This window comes from Odontomachus brunneus, unplaced genomic scaffold, assembly GCF_010583005.1.
Source record: "Odontomachus brunneus isolate Ranch 3 - 2012 unplaced genomic scaffold, Obru_v1 Obru_scaffold_069, whole genome shotgun sequence".
In the NCBI taxonomy this organism is placed as follows: Eukaryota; Metazoa; Arthropoda; class Insecta; order Hymenoptera; family Formicidae; genus Odontomachus; species Odontomachus brunneus.
The window spans coordinates 158,366-180,412 of record NW_022639519.1 but is presented as its reverse complement, the minus strand read 5'-3'; the positions used below and the strand labels follow the sequence as shown (position 1 = coordinate 180,412).

Here is a 22,047-nt window from a genome sequence, read left to right as displayed (position 1 = left end):
AGAGAGAGAGAGAGAGAGAGAGAGAGAGAGAGAGAGAGAGAGAGAGAGAGAGAGAGAGAGAGAGAGAGAGAATAAATTGATGAATAATTTGTGACATTCTAAATATACACCCGACAGCGTGCTCGACAGGCGTCTCAATTGATAAATCATCGTGCGGTGATGCGCGTGCACGCGTTCGCTAGTGATATTCGCGGAAATTGGCCAGACGGCCGGCGCGCCGATAGTTTGCATATCACATTATGATTATGCATCTATTAAGTGCGCGATTAGCATGAAATTGTCGTAAAACGATCGCGAGGATGCAACTCGCTGGATCGCGACGTGAAATATCGTGAAATGTCGTCGGTCGGATAAACAAGACACCACCGATGCCACCGGTGCGGCGCGCCGGTCTTGTGTGAAATTATAATTTGTAATGCATCGTGGTATCGATCGTAGAGGTTTCCTCGTAGCGGGGCTCCGACGAAATCAGCATATATAACGGAGATCGGTATAAGTGGGAGAATAAAAGCGCGCGTTAAAGCGCACCGGCCGCGCTCGTACTTGGAGAAGAGAATCGGCCGTGTCTTTCCGCAAGAACACTCGTAGATTTTGCGTTTGCTACAGGAAACCGGCTGACTCCACGATGATGCTCGCTCGATTTATACCCGCGTTTGCTACTGGTGGTCACGCGCCGCTGGCAGTAGCAAGAACAACGCTATCGAATCTCGCGGAAATGAACGGCAGTTGCCACTGCATATTACAAAAAGCCAAGCCGGTGAATGCAATTTTCGAAGAGACCGCACGTTGCGATTTTCGAGCCCACGCCTCGATGCGTTATGAGAACAATAGAGCGTATTTTAACGATGCGCAATTATTTCATGTGTCTAAAGGCCCGTCTACATAGGCTGCAACACGCAAAACGCAGTTTGCAATCGCGCACACATCTAACTTCAACTTTCGGCGTTTTCCCTGCAAACGCAGAGAAAACGCAGAAAGTTGAAATTGGATGTGTATGCGATTGCGAACTGCGTTTTGCGTGTTGCGGCTTATATAGACGAGCCTTTATGTAACAAGGTAACATATACAATATAAATATAATATAAATGAACAATACATATATAATATCAATATAATAATAAAACATATATAATATAAATATATATAATACATATATAATATAAATATAATAATAAAATAGTATAAATTATATAATGTGTAATATATACAATTACGATAACAAGAAAATATCAATCGATATGTGCCATAAACATGTATTAATAGTCGTTACTTGAAATTTGTCTAAGGTGAGATAGATTCAGATTTGAATTTAGATTTAGATTTGAGTTTTCTTTTTAAGCCATGTAATATATGTGGCATTATATTTGTAGTCACGATTCAACTGAAAAATTCACCTAAGTCCAAATCTGAGTATCTTATCTGAAGTAAGTTTCAAGTAACGACTATGCACGACTTATCTAAATATCTCACCTCAGGCAAGTTTCAACAACTATTAATACGGCTCGTAGATCTGTATCAATAGTCGTTACTTATCTCAAGATACGCAGATTTGAGATTAGAGTTACATGTGAGTTTTTTAATTGGAATCACATGTTTGCAAACATAATGTCGCATATATCATGTAATTCAACTAAAAAATTCAGATCTAACTCTGAATTTAGATCTGCATATCTCACATCAGACAAGTTTCAAGTGACGACTATTGACACGGTTCTTAGTACGCGTCATTAAAAAAAATAAAAAAGAAATATAATCTAGAGTAAACTACATATAATTGTCGGCAACCTCTTAGTCACTGGCACTCCAGAAAAAATGATTTTCTATGCGACCAACATTGCAGTTAAGTTTCTCGCCTGCACTCTATAAGTCTAAAGAGATTAAAACTTTCTATTGAATCAGTAAACGATTTTTCATTACTGGAAGAATCTTTCACTACTAAAACAATGAGCAAATGTCGTTGATCGTACGAAAAACCAAATTTTACCAGAGCATCAACGACTAAGCGGGATGCCACTAATTGCATGGTTCCCCTATCCCCATCGTACTTTTTTCACAAATATGGGAACTCACGTGCCGCGAGTTCCGGAACGAAGTGGAAGCGAGAAAACGGACTTTTTCCGATCGCGGACCGGAGGGAGGGGACTGGTTTTCCCGCTTATTGACCGGCTTGGCGGGTTGCACGCGTTCCACTCGCGGTGAGTGAGTACGACATTATCGCGGCAACGGCCGGCTGCGTGACGGCTGCGATCACGGCCACGGTAGGGCATACACATCGCGGTGTTCGTGCGTGTACCGTGCACTCCCGTGACCGGCAGCCTTCTCGAGGTCGAGGAAAGGGAATACCGCCGGCAATGGTCGTGCGAGAAACCTTCCTCGTGACTGAAATGCCGACATCACCGGCTGGCCGGCCAAGCGACCGACCAACCAACCAGCCTAATCGACCAGCCGACTATCGTCGACGACTCCTTTCCTCGACCATGAAAGTAAAAGCGCGCGTGCTGACAAGCCGACCGCGAGAAAAAGAGGGAAATGGAGCAGGAAGGACGCTCACTCGGCGATTCTTCTGGTCGGACTTTTGCCGGAGGCGCGCCTCAGTATCGGTCGCGCTTTCCATCTCTGATTTTCGTCAATGTAAAAGTACCAATTCTCGGACACGTATCTAATCCTGAACGTTTTTATTGTTCTTTGGTCTTTAAATACGAACATATAAATTGTCATCATAAAATATATGTGTACTCTCTGAAGTACAACCAGCCTATTTATCATTGAAATAATATACTCACAACTGGTAGATAGAATTATAGCATTGCAATCAGTAAAATCTTGCTGAAGAGATCAAATAGTAGCAATAGTTAATAACATTTCTATTATTGATGCACTTCGCAAACGTAGACAACACGTTCTTACATTGGTCTTTAAACACGGACATTTAAACTTTCATACAACATAGAATATATGTGTACTCTCTAAAGCAGCACAATCAGCATATTCACTGTGAAATGTTATATTTACAACTGGTGTTTCAATTAGACGTATAACACTGAAATCAGTAAACTCTTACCGAAGAGATCAGTTAATAATAGCGACCATTCCCATTTTTGATGCACTTTGTAAACATGGGCAATGTCATTGCATGCAAGGTAATTCTATTACCGCAGAATATACCGCAGAAAGTTAAACTTGGCAAAGCATATAACGAATTTATATATTTCACTTCTTCCTTCCACGAGTTAAAATAAATGAAAAATAAAACAGCACAGTACGGTGGCAGTAGGAGTTCTCCAGTAAAAATTAGTGGATACTCACTGATCATCGATGAAATAGACTTTTTACTGATTCAATCGAAAACATTTTTACTCATAATTCACTTTAAAAGAGTATATTCAATATATTCAATATATATATATATAAGTCTTATTCAATATATGTATATTAGAATAATTTTATAGTAAAGATCATTGTATAGAATTTGCTAACCAAAGAATAGATCGACATTCTGTGATAATTTATTATTCTTTCATTTTACTTGTAATATTTATATATTAGAAACTAAAACGCGCTATTAAAACTTTTTTATTTTTCGAGTGAAATCTGCTATGTTTCTAGCGAAATTTATTAGCAAGATAGACCTTACTGACAGTCTATTTCAGCACTATCAGAATCATAGTAAAATTGAAGAAAATTTATTTTAAAAAATCTACAAGATTCTCTCTATGTATGAAAGTTCCATAAAATTTTATTCAACATAAATTTTATTAAGTATTGAAAGTTTTACATATTCATATCTAAAGATTGTCTCTAAAGATCAAAACAATTAGAACGTTCAGGATTAAATACGTATCCATGCATTGGTACTTTTATCTTCCACCTGTCACTGTTAGATCTTCTTTCTTTCTTCCCCCCTCTGCCGTTCTGCCTCTTTCTCTCGCAACGTGATCGTTTACGACTATTCAAAAACTGCAATTATTTAAGTAAAAAATCTATTTCTTCTTTTTTCAGGCCGGAAAACAGGATACAGTCGACGAACGCGCCGTGCAGAGTGCGGTCAGAGAGGCCTTGTCCGCCGAGCAAGTACAGGACGCCTTCCGGCGCTTGTAATAACGTGAGACATCCTGCCTGGGGTGCCAGGGGCTCGCCGTTCCTCAAGTTATTGCCGCCTGCGTATTCAGACGGTAAGTAAGCATCATTCGGATCGTAAACGCACGTTCTTTCACTCGGAGCCAGTCAATTATCTCCCGTTACAGCGGGAGACCAAGTCGCCAGAGACAATTACCGTCCCGTTATAATTTCTCGCGCCTGAATTCGCCCATAGAGTGAGATTTTCGCCGAGCACTAACAACTGATTTCCCACGAAGTGCGAGCGAATAAGTTAAATCTCGATAACCACCAACGTTCGCGGAAATAAATCGCGATATCATGGCGTTCATCTCTCTCTTTCTCGCGCGCGCGCGCACGAGTATCGAGTCGAGAGCGGAAAGTGAACGTTAGAGCGTTCTCAGAGGGAAAAAAGACGAGCGACGGCTTGTCCACGAGAGAAGTAATAGACAATAAAGAGCCTCCAGTTCCTTCGCTGGGAAACTTCTCTTGTGACATGCGGCCGCAATTAATCAATGCTCACCGGAATTGGCGAGCGCTTATCCACGTTCGCGTTGCTGTCGCTTCGCGCCGTCGATATATCGCATCGTGTATCGCGAATGGAAAGTGAAAATTGGAACGCGCGTGCTAGCTAAAACGCTACGAGGCGCGAGCCTAGATCCATTTCGACGAGCCGCTCGTGGCACGCTTGGCCGACGGAGGAGCCTTGGGTTTAGAAAAGGCGGATTAGCATGCGGGAAGGCACTCGCGAGCACGGGGCCCGTTGAAATAGAGAGTCCCCGTCGTGCGCTCTACGTGCGCATCGATTGCAACACCGGCGAGCGCGCGCACGCTATAAAATAATAGAGAATTCTACCTGCGAACTGATCGTTTGTACCGGCCGTTACGTGCTTGCATCGCGTAATGCACCGTTACACCGTGATGTCTCGTCCATCCATCTCTTTGTTTCGCTCTCGCTCTTTTTCCCGTTTGTTCTCTCCCGGAAAGAAAAACCATTTTTCCAGTCCCGCGATCGCGCGTCTCCGCGTTCATCATCGCGAATATCGATTCACCTCGTCGCACGATCTCTCAAACGCATAGGGTGTGACAAGTGAGTAATCTGAACGGAAATAATTCTTATTCTGAACATTTTTATTAATTTTTAATAGTTGCGTAACAATAGTTATATATATAGTTCAATTAAATAATTTAAAAATGAAATTATTCAATTTAAAAATTATTAATTATTCAATTAAATTTTTAAAAAGTAATGTATTAAAGTCTTTTTTAAATATATAAGAACTATATAATTTATAATATTTTATAATTGATACATGATTTTAAATATATAATATATTTCATTATAAAGAATATTTTTCATTATAAATATATAATAAATAATATATACAATATATTTCATTATGAGATATATTTTTTTAAATATATAAGAACTATATATTTTATAATTTCCTTTTTCTCTCTTTATCGTATAAACATTCTTCAATACTTTTTATTTATATAGTAAAGATACGTTTCTGCGAAATCGACGTTATCATCCTTGAAGATATAATAAATTTTTTATATCGACCAATTTTTGCAGATGAGATTTGTAAATAAAAAATTTAGAGATCTGTAGATCATAATTGCAAAATATGACAGTGGGATAATGTCGGAATTTTTTTATATTTTTTTGTTTTGTTAAAAATCGTAAATAAAAGCAAAAATTTTCTATATTAAATATAGAATAATGATATCTTCTTCTGAATATCTTCTTATCTATTATTTTAAAAGTTACACTGTACTTTTAGATAACTTTTCTATTTTACGTATTTATATCTCTCTTTATAATTAAAAAAAGTTATTGTAACTTAAAATACAGGATAAACAAATAATTAACCAGATGCCATTGCATTAAGACATCATATATCACTTCAATATTACCTTTACAGATTATTTGATGTTAGTATAGAAAGTATAGTTAGTATAGAAACTTCTCAATATTAATTTATTACTTAATATTATTTCGGTAACGGTCTTGTCGGCTTTAATATTGCGACTAACATTCATGTCAATTTGCGCTGGTCTTTTACTAATTGTAATGCGTTCGTGTCGTAAACCTTGAGTTTTATTATCACTGAAGAGGGTTCATGGTTAAGCCGAAACGTATGATTGTTTTATATTGATTATTCATGTTCAATAAATATTACACGATTTCCTAACACAAGGAAGGTTTTTACCCATATGATATATAGCACTATTAGTCCTGTGCTTGAACTCGAATTGCCCTTTTTCCTATTTTTTGATAGTATAGAAAGATTGTGTCGATACAAATGTTAATTCTACAGAATAAATATTAAGAGGTCAGTATGTATATATATAGTATAAAATTAAATTATTTTCCTTCAGATCGACATTTCTTTACACTGAAGAACCCCTCGTTCCGTTATAATTTTCTACAATACCTCTTATAAGTGTTGCAAGCGTTCTTGTCATTGTCACAAATTACAAAGGAAAGCATTAACTGCAAATTGTACTCGTATGTTTTTATCGCGTTACAATACTAGAAACAGGGACGTAAAGCAAACGTTTATATTTTTCGCAATTACGAATATCCGTATCTGTTGATTTTTATTGTTGGCAAATCTATCTTACATTAATAAAATTATGCAATAATTATGGGAATCGCGTTTAATGTCGTTATTACGACGGCAAGTGGATGTAACTTGCGTGCAAATGCATGCGGGATTAGATTTATTATTGTGGGAATCATCAATTATCGTGTAGGAAGTATCGGTATCGGGACGGAATATCGCGAAGCCGTTTCTATGTCCCATTAACTCGCGTTTAACAGAACTCGGTATTCTCGCGATAATTGAGCGAAACTGTAAAAAAACATTGGCATCGTGGAAGCGCCAGGTCGGTCGGTCGGTCGGCCGGACTTGGCGATAATCCTCGCGTGTGCAGAAAGAGAGGGAAAGGCAGCTGCCGGCGCCCATCTCCGGGAAAAGAATCCGAACGAAAATATGAAAGTGAGAAGACCGAAGAAAGTGACTCTGGTCTTCTGGGCAGTGGTTGCCACGCGGTGCCTTTCAACGCCGCTGACCCCAAAATACCACAATGGTCACTGAACGCCTTCCCGTAAATTTTCATCATACTCATACGATCGCGGAACGATCATCCAGAGACGCGTCTCTTGCCAAGTCGGAGACGTGATTACGTTATAAGAAAAGAAAAAGAAAGAGAGAGAGGGAAGGAAAGACAATAGAAATCAAGGAAGAATTATTACGATACATGCAATTACAGCTTCAGAATTGGAGTCTTGTAGCATTAACGAATTTATATAAATGCGTCAAGTATGATTTGCTTGAAACCTGCTTGAAACTAATGTATGATGATTATGAAGTTGGCGCATGACAGCAACCAAACAGTAAAATGTACGTAAAGATGCTCTACGGAGAGAATATATGTTATAATATCTTTTGATATAAATTCTTTTCAGTTTTAACACACTGAAAAAAGAATACTTGAAAATTTATTTGTAGGATACGAAGTTTCCCGTTGAGAATAATTATATCTTCTGTTAATAGCCCTCTTTATAATCTTGCGGTTTTTTTGCATAAAATTATTTACCAAAAAATTCCCCCGGAAAAAAGTAAAATTAATAATAGCTTTGATTTGGTTAACAATCTTGCATTTAAACATTTCGAGGAACATCTTAAACTGGTTTCTCTTGATGCTATCTCTCTATTTACTAATATTTCTCTGGATTTAGCATTGGCGTCGGTAGACAAACGTTGGCATTATATTGTCGATTCTATTGTGATTCCTTGCAACGAGTTTTTGTTGGCTTTGGAATTTGTTCTCAATTCTACATTTTTTACTTTTGACAATATAACTTATAAACAAACTTTTGGTAGTCCAATAGGCTCCCCATTGTCCCCTATTATTGATAACCTAGTTCTTCAAGATTTGGAAGAAAGAGCTATTAACATGATTCCGGTGACATTGCCTTTTTATTTTAGATATGTTGACGACATTCTTCTAGCGGCTCCTAAGGAGTTTTTGGATAACATATTGCACATTTTTAATTCGTTCCATCCTCGTCTTCAGTTCACAATGGAGATAGGAGATGACTAACTTCTTAGACACTACACTGTTAATACGTAATAACACAATTATTTTTGACTGGTATCATAAACCAACGTTTTCTGGTCGATACTTTAATTATTTGTCTTTCTATCCTATTCAACACAAGATTGGCATAATTATTGGCTTGGTTGATAGGATGTTTTATTTTAGTCATCCTCCTTTTCATAAGAAAAATTTGGATTTTATCATTTTGACGCTAATTAATAATAATTATCCTTTTGACTTAATTTTTAAAGTTATTAAACGTAGACTGAGGTTTCTTATTGTGAATGGTGGACGAGTTTCAGAGACAGTAGAAACAAATTTGATAGCTTCTGGGTGTGATAAAAAAAAATATTTTATCTTACCATTTTGTGGTTCAATTTCGAAAAGACTGACAAAGCTTTTTAGAAATAATTTAACAGATATTGCTTATTCTTGCACTAATAAATTATCAGGATTAATTCGTGTGCATAAAGATAAGTTGCCTTTTGGTTTCCATAATAACATTGTATATAGGTTGCAATGCAGTGGCTGTAATGCTTCTTACGTTGGTCAAACTAGTAGAAGACTCTCTACACGTATTGGCGAGTATAGAAGAATTCCTAAGAGTTTTACAGTGGAGTTAACGGTCATACAGGAACATCATTTGAGGAAGAACCATGATTTTGATTGGGATCATGTCAAAGTTTTACATGAGGAACGCTTTTAACGCCTGATCTCAGAAATGATTTTCATCAAATTTCAGAAGCAAGGTCTTAACTCACAAAAGGATACTGAATATTTGGGCACCAGCTACTGCTTGTTAATTGTATAATTGTTATGAAAATGAACTTTGTTTTGGTTTCTTTCTCTTCCACAAGTCGTTTAGGCAATGTTAATGCTAGGTATATAAATCTGTAATTATTTGTATTTCGAAGACGTGGCGATGTTATCGTTGACAGGATCGGTTTACTTTTAGATGAACTCAACAAAGGTATTTTATATTGTCAGTTTTAATTATTTATTATATTTCAATTTTACTTATTTTTATTTTATTTTATATGTTTTTTATAGTTATGACGGCTACTTCTCAATATTAATTTATTACTTAATATTATTTCGGTAACGGTCTTGTCGGCTTTAATATTGCGACTAATATTCATGTCAATTTGCGTTGGTTTTTTACTAATTGTAATGCGTTTGTGTCGTAAACCTTGAGTTTTATTATCACTGAAGAGGGTTCATGGTTGAGCCGAAACATATGATTGTTTTATATTGATTATTCATGTTCGATAAATATTACACGATTTCCTAACACAAGGAAGGTTTTTACCCATATGGTATATAGCACTATTAGTCCTGTGCTTGAACTCGAATTGCCCTTTTTTCTATTTTTTGATTGATACGAAGTTTATTCGCAAAAATAAGTATATGCTATAATTCCTTTTCATATAAATTCTTTATAAATTTTAATACATTGAGAAAAAATGCTTGAAAATTTGTGTGGGATATGAAATTTATTCATAAAATAAACTTTATTTTGATTTTTTAGATAAACTTTGTTTTATACAAAAAAATTTTATTTTACAGAAATAAGCTTTTATTTGTACACTACAAATAAGTTTTCAAATATTTTTTTCCCAGTGTACGTTTCTGTACGTAGTATAGAAAAAAATAGACTCTCAGTAAAGTCTATCTTACTAAGAAACATAGTGAATTTCTTTAGAAACATAGTAAATTTCACTAAAAATATAGCAAATTCTTTAACAGTTCCTAAAATATAAGCAGCACGTCCCTGTTTAAAATGATGAATATAAAACGATATATATATATATATATATATATATATATATATATATATATATATAAAATTGCGTTACGTTCAGCCTGAATTTCAATGCAAATCAATCATTATTTTACTGATCCGCATTGATTCAGGTCGAAATTCCGGCCAAAGCTTATATAATGTCATCGTTTCCACTATCGTTATCTATCATTTTAAACAGGGATATAAAATGAAAGGATAGTCAATTACAACAAAATGTCGATTTATTCCTCGGTTACAAAGTTCTGTAACGTTTACTCTGAAATTCTCCTTGTGTCGATAAGAGCACATGCACGGTCGTTACTAAAAGCTCGTGTGAAAAACTTTGTACCAGCCGTTATCGAATAAGCTAGAAGCTACCAGCATTATATCAAAGTGCGATGTTGGATCATAAAACGGCGTTTTATTCGCCTTTTTATGTTTAGCAACTTTGGAGCTAACAGTTCGTTAAATATACTCGCTATTTGAAGTTACTTGCTCACAATGATACAATGGTCAAACATATTTATAAAGAAGAATTTTTTATTTTATGGTTCTTATTGATGAAATAAAAAATATGCGGGAATAAGGACTTATAAAGAACCATTAATACGGATGTAGTAGTGTTATATAATTAACTATAGACAGCTAGGACACGATTTTGATTGGGACAATGTGAAAGTCTTACACAAGGAACAGAATTATTATCAAAGATTAATTACGGAAATGATTTTTATTAAGAATCAGAAACACGGAATTAACGCCCAAAATAATACTACTTTGTTGAGTAAATGTTAGTTACCACTTTTAAATTCTTGCCTTATCTCTGTTTGTGTTTTTTTATGTTTAAGAATTTTGTAATTGCTGTTCTTGACTTTCGTTATATTGTATACAAATACTTGTACTTGTGCTTATAAAGTCTCGCATTTCGTTATTACGCAGGTTTAGACTGACTCGGTATAACCGTTGACATATTTAATCTAAATTTTTTGCTTAGCCGTTGCACACATTAAAGTAATATTCATTTGACACAACCTTTTTAATATATAATTCTCCACTATTATTTTTAACGTCGGTCTTCTCACCTTTTATTATTGCAGATTATTGACTTATAATATTTTATTTTTTAACCCTCATTTGTTGTGTCCTTTGAAATGTAGCGGTTTGGTGTAACTTTTAAGATTTGACTAATTTTGTTTACGACGGTTGAACATTATTTAATTAATTTTAACATCTTTTTTCATGTATGGCGTTTGATGTGATTCACTTTAGATTTAATTATTGACTTGCGTTGTTACCATTATTCATTAGACAACTGTTTCTCTTTGTATATGTAATTGAGGTTTTTTCTCATATTGTAAACAATGCTACCACTAGGAGGGTTCACTGAAGGACCAAAACGCGTTTGGTTATTTGAATAAAAAATTTTTTTTACCTTTATATAAGTGAGAATAGATACTAATTGTCTTTTTTTATATAGTTAGTTATATAACATTACTACATCCGTGTTAGTAGCTTTTATTCCCTCATGTTTTTTTTTCATATTTATAAAATATTTTTCAAATAAAACATACATTTTCTTAAAACTTTTGGCTTTTCATGAAAGCAATTATTCCATCTGAATAAAAGAATTTAGATTTAAGTAAATAAAAAATTTTAGATTTAAATAAATGTTAGCATTCCATCGAATATAAATATCTTTTATTTTTTATTAGATATTATATTTTAGATTTTATATTAGATTAGATTAGATTTTATATTAGATTTTATATTAGATTTTATATTAGATTTTATATTAGATTTTATATTTTATTTAGATATTTTTATCACGTATAATATTCACGTTTTGTAAATACATTTCATCTATTTATATTCGCGTTTGTAGCCGTTTCGTATGAGAAGTTGACGCCTCGCAACGAAGTTATCATTGTGACTTATTAAGAATCTCGTGACTTATTACTTTCCACCTGATTCGATTCCTCCGCATTCCTCTACTATGCATTCGCGTGGGCAGCAAACTGAAATCAATGGTGCGCAGCGAAAAATACTCCAAGGAAATATCGGATACTGGTATCAGACGTGACGAATTGCAAGATGTAGCTTGAAATCAATTTACGCGATGCGGCGTTAACCTGAAGTAATGAAAAGGTGAGGTTCGCGGCAGAGACTAGCGCGGCGATATTTAAAGGGAAATCTTCTCAAGCTCGTCCCCATAGATGATTCGCGCGCGAGTCTATCGTCGTAATTAGGAACAAGGCCGCGGACGAGCTGTTCCGTTGGAACAGTTTTTCAAGTGTTTGCGGATCTTCTTCATCTCCTTCTCAGGATCGTTATGATCGAACGACCGCGCGAGAGACGAGCGTCGATCCTCCGCGAACGCGCGACATAGAGACGTCTGCGATGCGTCGTGAATTAAAACACGACGTTTGTCGTGTGTAGGAAGATGATGAAGAAGAAGAAGAAGTCGCCGTGTGGCGGCGTCGTGTAACACTTACTGTGTGGTCATTAAAGAGCGACGCCTTGTGCGTAACCATGACACAGAATTTTGACACACATTGCACTTTTCGAGACCCCACGTAGTAGAGCCGTCTTCGGGCTCTCGTCACTCACTTGCCGGTAACATCCGCGTGACTCATCGTTGCTTATCTCTGCATACGAAACGCGAGATGCGATGACCAAATTTGCCCGCACCACCTGCACTCCCTGAATTAATCTTACAAAAATAAAGCGCCGCTTTATAATCGCTTTTTAATGCATTAATTTCAATGCACATTTTATACAACAGAAGAAAAAATACTTGAAAATTTATTCGTGGGGAATATGAAGTTTATTCACAGAAATAAATATATGTTACAGTTACTTTCAAAATATAAACTTTTTTCAGTTATATTTTTTTTCAATTATAATATACTGAGAAAAAATGCTTGGAAATTTATTTATGAAGGATATGAAGTTTGTTTACAGAAAAAAAGTATATATTATAGTTCCTTTTTACACATATAAATTTTTTTCAATTTTAATAAACTGAAAAAATGCTGGGAAATTTATTTGTACAGAGGGGGGAGGGAATGTGAAGTTGATATTTATAGAAATAAATTTTATTTCACAGAAATATAAACTTTTATATCCCACAAATACATTTTCAAATATTTCTTCCCAATATATATTTCTAGTATAGTGTAGGTGTCGTGGTGTGTCATGGTTACGCTACTTCACAACCGCGTCGATATAGTGCTGACAGCTTTCAGGTTATTCGATAATGGTTGCACGGAAAAAAACAGAACTTTGTTGATGTAACTGAATTTTTTGTTACTTGAGGACTAGATAAGAAACTCGCTTGAAGGAGACTCTTGTAGGAGGCTTTATCAGCTATGTAGCTCTCAGTTATCTCAACCGAGTTTTAATGTAGCTATTGATATTCAAATGAATGTTTTCAATTGCAAGAATCTTATTTCTCGTCAACGAGTTCTACGTCTGGTCCCCATTTAGTTACCCGAACTGAAATTTTTTTCCACGTGGTATAAAATTGAAAAAAGAAAGAAAGGGGGAAAGGACAAACGAACACTTGAATATTCCATCAATGTCCCATGCGCTGCTGGGTTGACGCATACGTAACTATAGACGCCTCGAGAATTCTCCGGCGATCTTCGAGGTCCGGTTTTTTCAAGACCAGTATCGTCAGTTTGCCCGCGGTCGAAATAATATGAACGATTTCTCAAACATCGTTCAGATGTATATGTCGACGGTCTTTGGTAATCGCATGGTTAATCGATTCTGCAAAACGTAGGGGAACACTTCCGCGGAGATTTCGCTTACTCAGTGTCGGCGTATTCGCAGATCCGGGACGCAATGGGAGGCTGGATCTTGACGGATCAAATATCGGAATCCCCATATTGTTACGTCAATGATGTATAATCTCACTTTGTGGCCGACGCGTAATACTGAACCTTCGATTTCCACTGTGCCACATATCTGGCACATGTGCTCTAAGTTGCTGCTTTCTATTCGGGAACGATCGGGCTTCACTACGGCTCGCTATATTAGTGATCTCGGTAATTATCCGAGGATGGCCGACGTCGATAAATTCGTCGTCACTTTCTAGACATGAACGATCGCACGTCGCCTCGTCTCGATTGCATTCTCAACTCTTTGTATTGCAAGATGAAACGTCCAGGATGTCGTAGCTGGTACTCTGCTCGTTTTCGGCAGATATTAGCAAATACTAAGATCTATGGAGATTTAAAAGAAAATAAAGAAATGATAAATAATAATTGATAAATAATTTTAACAAATCTCCATATACCTCAATATTTGATAAAACTCGAGCAAAAGAATTTAGATTTAAGTAAATATGTTTACTAGTTGTTAAGGATCAAATGACGTCTACTGAATGGAGAGTCCGCGCGTTCAACGATACATTGAATTCGCGAGAATCTCAGGCTTCGTCCTTGAGTGCGTGTCGCGAGAACGCACAGACTATTCTCCCACTAGGAGAATCTCACGCCGTTTTAAAGCCGATATTGTTCCGCTTTCGTTCGAATTTTGCGTATGCGAGTGCAAGCAAAACAAGTTAACGGTTTTCAATCCGTCGTCGATTCTTTCTAGTCGAGCTCAAGGCGCCCGCCACTAGCATCAGTTGCATCTTTCGCGTTTTTTTTCTCTGATTTTGAGGTCGGAGCTGAGTCCACTTGTCTAACACTAAAGGGCGTTTGAGACTATCGTGTTTGCTTTGCTAACCGCGTCGGCTGGTTCGACCATTTTTCCGGCTCGTGCTCTGTTCGGAGATTCGGAGCCTTCACAACGTTCAGAACTCAGCTTTCCAACAGTGAGGAGGAAAGTTCGCCGTTCTATTTTATTGCTTAGCAGTTTGCAGTAAACTCGTCAATTAGTGCGATAGTTAAAAGATCACGATAACTTGCTAACATTTGAATACGTCGCGAATTGTGATTGGAGCCAGCGCGTAACAGTCGCGTACCAAACACTCAGTTCGTCAATCCGACTAAAATTCGTTACGTGCAGAAAATTGATTAAATTCAAGCCAGGGAAGTTCATCGCAGAAAATTAAAATTGTGCAACAGACGGACAGTTCACATCATTTTTTTGCCTTCCAATTTGCCTTCCATATTCTCTATCGAGATAGTCTCCTTTCTCTCTTTGTCTCTATCTCATTCTCTGTTTATCCTAATCCTTCCTCTCTCAAGAATCAAAGTCATCTTCGCGTTCTCGGGGAACGATCCCGGTATCGCGATTTGTGATTGACATCTCCTCGATCGATTGTAAACACTAGTATATATCGTGTATAAATATTTTTTCTCTCAGCATACTGCTAAGAAAAACGATTATTCAATTTACTTTCCTTTGTCTCAAGCAATGGTTATTTTCAGAAAAGAATATTTTCTTGATAATAGTCTTAAAATATATTTATTACAATATGAGAAAAATTTACTATTATTTACAAAAGAAGAATCTATTTTTTTACAAGAATGTTATAAAACTTTAACAAAGAAAATATTTGTTCGACTCTATGTAACAAAACCGAATTTTTATTTTAATTTAATATCCTCGATTGAAATGCCAAACTTACTAGAATTCAAAATTTAGTTTTATAAAATTAAAATGTTAAAGTTTTACAACATTTTTGTAAAAAAATAGATTCTTCTTTTGTAAATAATAGTAAATTTTTCTCAAATGTATGATTAATTTTATGTAATTTGATACATATGATAAATTTATAATAGATTTGTAGATATATAAGCTTATGAAATACTTGAGACTTGAATGTTGTATATATTTTTCTGTGTGTACTGAACGTTTTGCCTTATTAGGAGACACGATAGCGTCTCGCGCCAAGTATATCATTTCTTCAAAATTAAGATACAAATTTATGTATTTATTTCAATTTCAGTTTCGAGTTACGTTGCGAGTTAATTTCCTTTTATCACATATTGCTTAATTCTATATAAATATGCATGATTTTGTTCATTCTCCTTTCTCTTCTCCTCTTCAAGAATAAATCATTTCTTCCATTTTTAACGCGAACAATCGCGTTATTTAAGAGGCGAACGTAGTTTAAATCTCATTAACGCTGCTTGCCCTTACACGAAGAGAGAGTCGCGATCGCCTCGATTGTAATGCGTGTCGAAAGAAGGAACCATTTCTGCCCGCGGCAAATAACAGAAAACGAAGAGAAGCACAGTTGATCGAACGACGAAAGTTGCCTGCTCGGAAAACATGTTTCCTCCCTCGACCAAAATGTGATGTCTATCTTAAAACATATTTGAAAGGCGTACAATACGCACACTGAATAAAAAATACTTGAAAATCTATTCGTGGGAATATTAAAAAGCTTATTTCTGTGTAAATTTGTTTTTTGCGAATGAACTTTCAAATAAATTTTCAAGTGTTTTGTTCTCAGTGCATTCCATTTTAAAAAGAAACACTTTAAATTATTTGTTTTAATAATTTCATTGTCAAGATTGTCGTCGTTCTATCGTTATTGTCAATCATCATTGAATTCATTATTAAATACCAAACATTAAAACATTTTACATTAACGATATGTTATATAAAAAAGATATTAAAATACATTACTATGTATGAAATGTGCAAGACACAAATCTGTGTACGAAGGTGCCGTTACATTTAAGCCGAGCACGCTATTGTATTCCACTAATTGTCCGCGTGAGCAATACTCGACCACGCGATAAAAGCATACATTGAGCTCGGGGATTCTGACGTAGTCTGCATTCCAGGTATCTCCAAGCCACGTGAATCGGTGGGCAGCCACAATCTACCCACGTCGACCGACGTGGTGTCGAGGGTTCTCAGCCATCTGAGTATCTTGACGCAGGAAGGTAGCCACGAGGGCCTCACCAGTCTCTCCGGTCTTTGGTCGGATCTGGTGTTGCGGGATATCGCCGCCACCGCGCATCCCGTGAACCGCAGAGGCCGATGCTGCTCGAGCAACGCGAGAGGATTGAGTTGGCACCCGGAGTGCTACGCGATACGCGACGACAAGTTCGGCTGCAGCGAGTACTGGCGGTCAGTGCCGAGTCTGACGGTGCATGGCTGCCAATTCGAAGTCCGTGAGCAGATGAACGGCGCTTCGGCATACCTAGACGGATCCGCGGTTTATGGCGCCACTGATGACCATCTGCACCAGCTGCGCACGTACCAAGACGGCAAGGTCGAGCCGACCGTGTGCGACTTCTCCTCGACGAACGCGCTCGATCTGTTACAAAGGGTTCTCTTGTGCGAGCATAATCGCGTGGCGGACAAGTTGGCGGCGGCGAACGTGCACTGGGACGACACAAAACTGTTCCTGGAGGTGCGCCGCATCATCGTCGCGCAACTGCAGCACGTCACCCTGAATGAATATGTGCCGGCGGTGCTGGGAGAAGGCGCGCTGGTCGACCCGGAGCTCGCGCCGCTCGGTAACGGCTTCCACCACGGCTACTCGTCATCTTACGAGGCTGGTACCTATGACGCCGTGGCTCTCACAGCGTTGCACGCTCTCGCGTGGACGTGGAACGCCGATGAGAACGACACGCAATTCGAGAAGCATGTAACTACCTCGGCTTCGAGGGTTGACCTCACGACCGCAATGGACGCGGCGATCCGGCTGGTCCACATGGCGCGGGATCACGGTGTACCCGGATACGTTGAGTTCCTGACTGACTGCTTAGGAGAGAGTGTCAAGGTAAACCTTGGATAATAATAGATTTACGATGCTGATACAGAATAGATACAGATTTTGGTATTCTTGACTTTGCGATGCGGAAATCTCTGGGAATATTTTTGATGCTGAAAACGATAGTAGAAATATTAGAACGGCCTGAAAAGGAATAAAATCTGTTGCAATTGGATGAACAAGCTTCTCAAGAGAGAAAACGAAAATTTATTAAATCGCGAAGTCAAAATTATCGAAATCGTGGCGGCTTTTGGCGATTATTATAACTGATGAATATAAATTAGAATAACTCCATAGAGATATTTTAGATACCCGTCGTAAAAATGTTAAAAACGGTTAGCCTCTTATCGTCTGACAGCTCAGAAATGATTTTCTTTCATATACCGAAGGATATCGCGAGCGAAGATGAATTTGAAAAAATGCAAATGTTTGCCAATATCTATGGAAATTTTACCAGTTACTTAAGAATCTCAAGGCAGGCGAATATATTCGATAGTGAAACCACAAATTTAGTAATGATTAAGTAACATGTGACATGCGAAAGCTCGACATCCAATTAATTTTAATGAAAATATAATTAAAACATGCAATAACCGTTTAATTAATTTAACACGAGAGATGTTTTTGTCGTATAAAACACGCCTGCTATAACCAATCGTACGCAGGATATGAAAAAAAGCGATCAAGTTCTCATAACCAGTTTCAACTTCATTTTGATATTTTTATATTTTTAATCTATTCATGAATAGCTACAATTTTATAAAAAAATAATTTAACATTTCGAATGTCTGAAAATGGGGCTAAACGCGATCGCGTTCTTTTATTTTGATATTAATAAAATATTCGCTTCACATAAATTATAAAATCTATGATTCGCAAAAATGATAAAACTGGCGATAAACTAATCAAATTCGTTTGATCACAGATTCAGAATTTCACGAATCTGGCGCAAGTGATGCAACCCAAATACGCGCAACTGCTGAGCGCTATTTATACTCACCTGGAGGATGTGGACCTTCTCATGGGCGGGATTCTGGAAACTCCCATGAAAGGCGCCGCGGTCGGGCCCACGTTCGAATGCCTCCTAAAGAAGCAGTTCGTGACGATGCGAAAGTCCGACCGCTTCTGGTACGAGAACGACATCCCGCCGTCCGGTTTGACGGCGGCGCAGCTCGCGGAGATCAGGAAAGTGTCGCTCGCTGGGATTCTCTGCGCGAACGCCAAGATCCGCAAGATCCAACCCAAAGCGTTCATCCAGCAAGACCCGTATCTGAACAGCAAGATCAACTGCGAGCAATACGAGTCGTTGGATGTCACAGCATGGATCGAAGAACCGTTGCCGTTACCGATCCTGGATCACAATCAAGTGAATGTCGCGACTATAGTGACAAAGCTCACACCTGACATCAGCCCTGATGTGTTGGCGGCGGCGGTGAGGAGAGCGGAGGAGGACCTGATCGAGCGCAAGCAGCTCGAATACAACGCTTGGCTGGAACAGAGAATCGCCGACCCGAAATCCCCCATTGGCACCGCTGCCAGTTTCTCCAAAGCGAACAAGGACGCTTTGCTGCTCGCCAACTCGTCCATCATGTACGAGCTAGCGACTAATGAGATTCTCAATGGCGTGCACGGTCTGCGACGTCGGAGACGGCAGATCTTCGACAGTACAGAGAACGTGTTAGGCTTCCCCAGTAACGACTTCTCTGACTTGCTGCAGAACGTTGACATCTCCGGCTTCCTGCCGCAGCAGAAGGCGACGAATCACGAAGAGGTGCAGTGTCCAGTGGACGACTCGCCTTGCGACCCTACATCGCCCTACCGAACTTTGTCGGGTCACTGCAACAATCTGCGCAACCCCGCCCTCGGCAAATCGTTGACCACTTTCGCGCGCCTGTTGCCGCCTGTTTACGAGGACGGCGTGTCCAAGCCGAGAATGACTTCGGTGACCGGCACTGCGCTACCGAATCCACGAGTAGTCTCCACTGTCATCCATCCCGACATCTCAAACTTGCACAATCGCTACACGCTCATGGTGATGCAGTTCGCGCAGTTCCTCGACCATGATCTCACGATGACGCCTATACATAAGGGTTTCCAAGAGTCTATACCCAGTTGCCGATCATGCGACTCGTCGCGCACTGTTCATCCTGAGTGTAATCCATTCCCGGTGCCGCCAGGCGACCACTATTACCCGACCGTGAACGTGTCGTCGGGCGTGCGTATGTGCTTCCCGTCTATGAGGTCGTTGCCGGGCCAGCAGCATCTGGGTCCACGCGAGCAGGTGAACCAGAACACCGGCTTCTTGGACGCTTCTGTGGTCTATGGGGAGAACTCATGCATTTGCAACATCCTGCGCGGCTTCAACGGTCGTATGAACATCACGTCGCACCCGATGCGCGGCAAGGACCTGTTGCCGCAGTCGTCGACGCACCCGGAGTGCAAAGCACGCTCTGGCTTCTGCTTCATCGGCGGTGACGGGCGAGCATCCGAGCAGCCGGCGTTGGCGGTCATGCATACTCTGTGGGTACGCGAACACAACCGCGTGATGGAGGGTCTGAGGCAAGTGAATCTCCATTGGGATGGCGAGAAGTTGTTCCAGCAAACCCGTCGTATCATCAGCGGCATGCTGCAGCACATCACTTACAACGAGTTCCTACCAAGAATCCTCGGCTGGAACGCCGTAAGTCTGTACGGTTTGAAACTATTGCCGCAAGGCTACTACAAGGAATACTCGCCCACTTGCAACCCCAGCGTGCTCAACGAGTTCGCTACCGCGGCCTTCAGGATCGGTCACTCGCTACTGCGGCCGCATTTGCCGCGCATGGACCATAACTACCAGAACATCGACCCGCCTATTTTGTTGCGCGATGGATTCTTTAACCCGGACATGCTCTATCAGGAGAGCATGATAGACGAGATGGTTCGCGGTCTGGTAGCTACGCCGATGGAGACGCTGGATCAGTTCATCACCGGCGAGGTAACCAATCATCTGTTCGAACAGCGCGGTATACCGCATTCCGGAGTGGATTTGATCGCCTTGAACGTTCACCGCGCCCGAGACCACGGATTGCCGTCGTACAATCATTACAGGGCGCTCTGCAACCTCAAGAGAGCCACCACGTTCGAGGATCTCTCTAGAGAGATGGCGCCGGAGGTGATCGCTCGTATGAAACGCATATACGCCTCCGTGGACGACATCGATCTATTTCCGGGTGGCATGAGCGAAAGACCGCTTCAAGGCGGTCTGGTCGGACCCACGTTTGCCTGCATCATCGCCATCCAGTTCAGACAGTCGAGGAAGTGTGATCGTTTCTGGTACGAGACCGACGACCCGAACATCCGCTTCACCGAACACCAGTTGGCCGAGATCCGCAAGACCACTCTGTCCAAAGTGATGTGCGAGAACATGGACCGCCACACGGAAATGCAACGGGCGGCGTTCGACCTGCCGAGCAACTTCCTCAACCCGCGCGTACCCTGCCATTCTATGCCCCATTTAGACTTCTCCGCTTGGCGGGAGACAAGACATGGCTGTCAGATCGGCGGAAGGAACGTCGCCGTTGGCGAGTCTGGTTTCCCCACGCCTTGTACCAGCTGCGTTTGCACCGCCGAAGGTGTAAGTATATTCCCCAGACAGAAATAATATCTGATAATCTCTAATCTTCTGAATATGAGACTCGCAGTAATAGTTATTAGTTGAAACTCGTCTCAGGTAAGATATTCAGAGTATCAATAGTTGTCACTTGAGGTTTGTCTTACATGAGACACTCAGACTTTTATTCAGAATTAGATCCAAGTTTTTTAGTTGAATTATACATTATTTATAACATAAAGTTGAATTATACATTATTTATAACATTATATCTATAATGATTCAATTGAAAAACTCTCATCTAACTTTGAACTCAGATTTGAATGTCTTACTTGAGAGGAGTTTCAAGTAACGATTATTAATATGGGCTTTAAATTTGAATTCGAAATTAGATAAGAGTTTTTCAGTTTCGCGATTACAGATATAAATATTATGTATATTATAATTCAATTGAGATCATGTTAATAGTTATTATTTGGAACTTACCCTGCGTAAAATACTCAAATTTGAGTTTAGAATTAGATGAGAATTTTTTATTTGAATTATATAATAACATGTGACATTATATTTGCAATTGTAATTCAGCTGAAAACTCAGATCTAACTCTAAATTAAAATCTGAGTGTCTCACCTGAGACAAGTTTCAAGTAACGACCATAAAAAGTTATATATGGATCATGAAAAGTTCGAATATAACTCTAAATAAAAATTTGAACATCTCACGTGAGACAATTTCAGGTGACAACTATTAATACAAGTCTTCAGACACAAGTTGCCA

The 22,047-nt window shown here is 38.9% G+C and overlaps 1 protein-coding gene across 1 annotated transcript in view; it reads left to right on the top strand.

The window, feature by feature from the left end:
* The window catches only part of LOC116846764, a 54,585-nt gene that overhangs the window by 31,038 nt on the left and 1,500 nt on the right, over positions 1-22,047 (top strand). Inside the window, exons 4-6 of the mRNA XM_032821023.1 lie at positions 4,000-4,172; positions 16,741-17,687; positions 18,604-21,294. Coding sequence (XP_032676914.1) covers positions 4,000-4,172; positions 16,741-17,687; positions 18,604-21,294 — 3,811 coding nt within the window. The remainder of the gene's footprint in view (positions 1-3,999; positions 4,173-16,740; positions 17,688-18,603; positions 21,295-22,047) is intronic.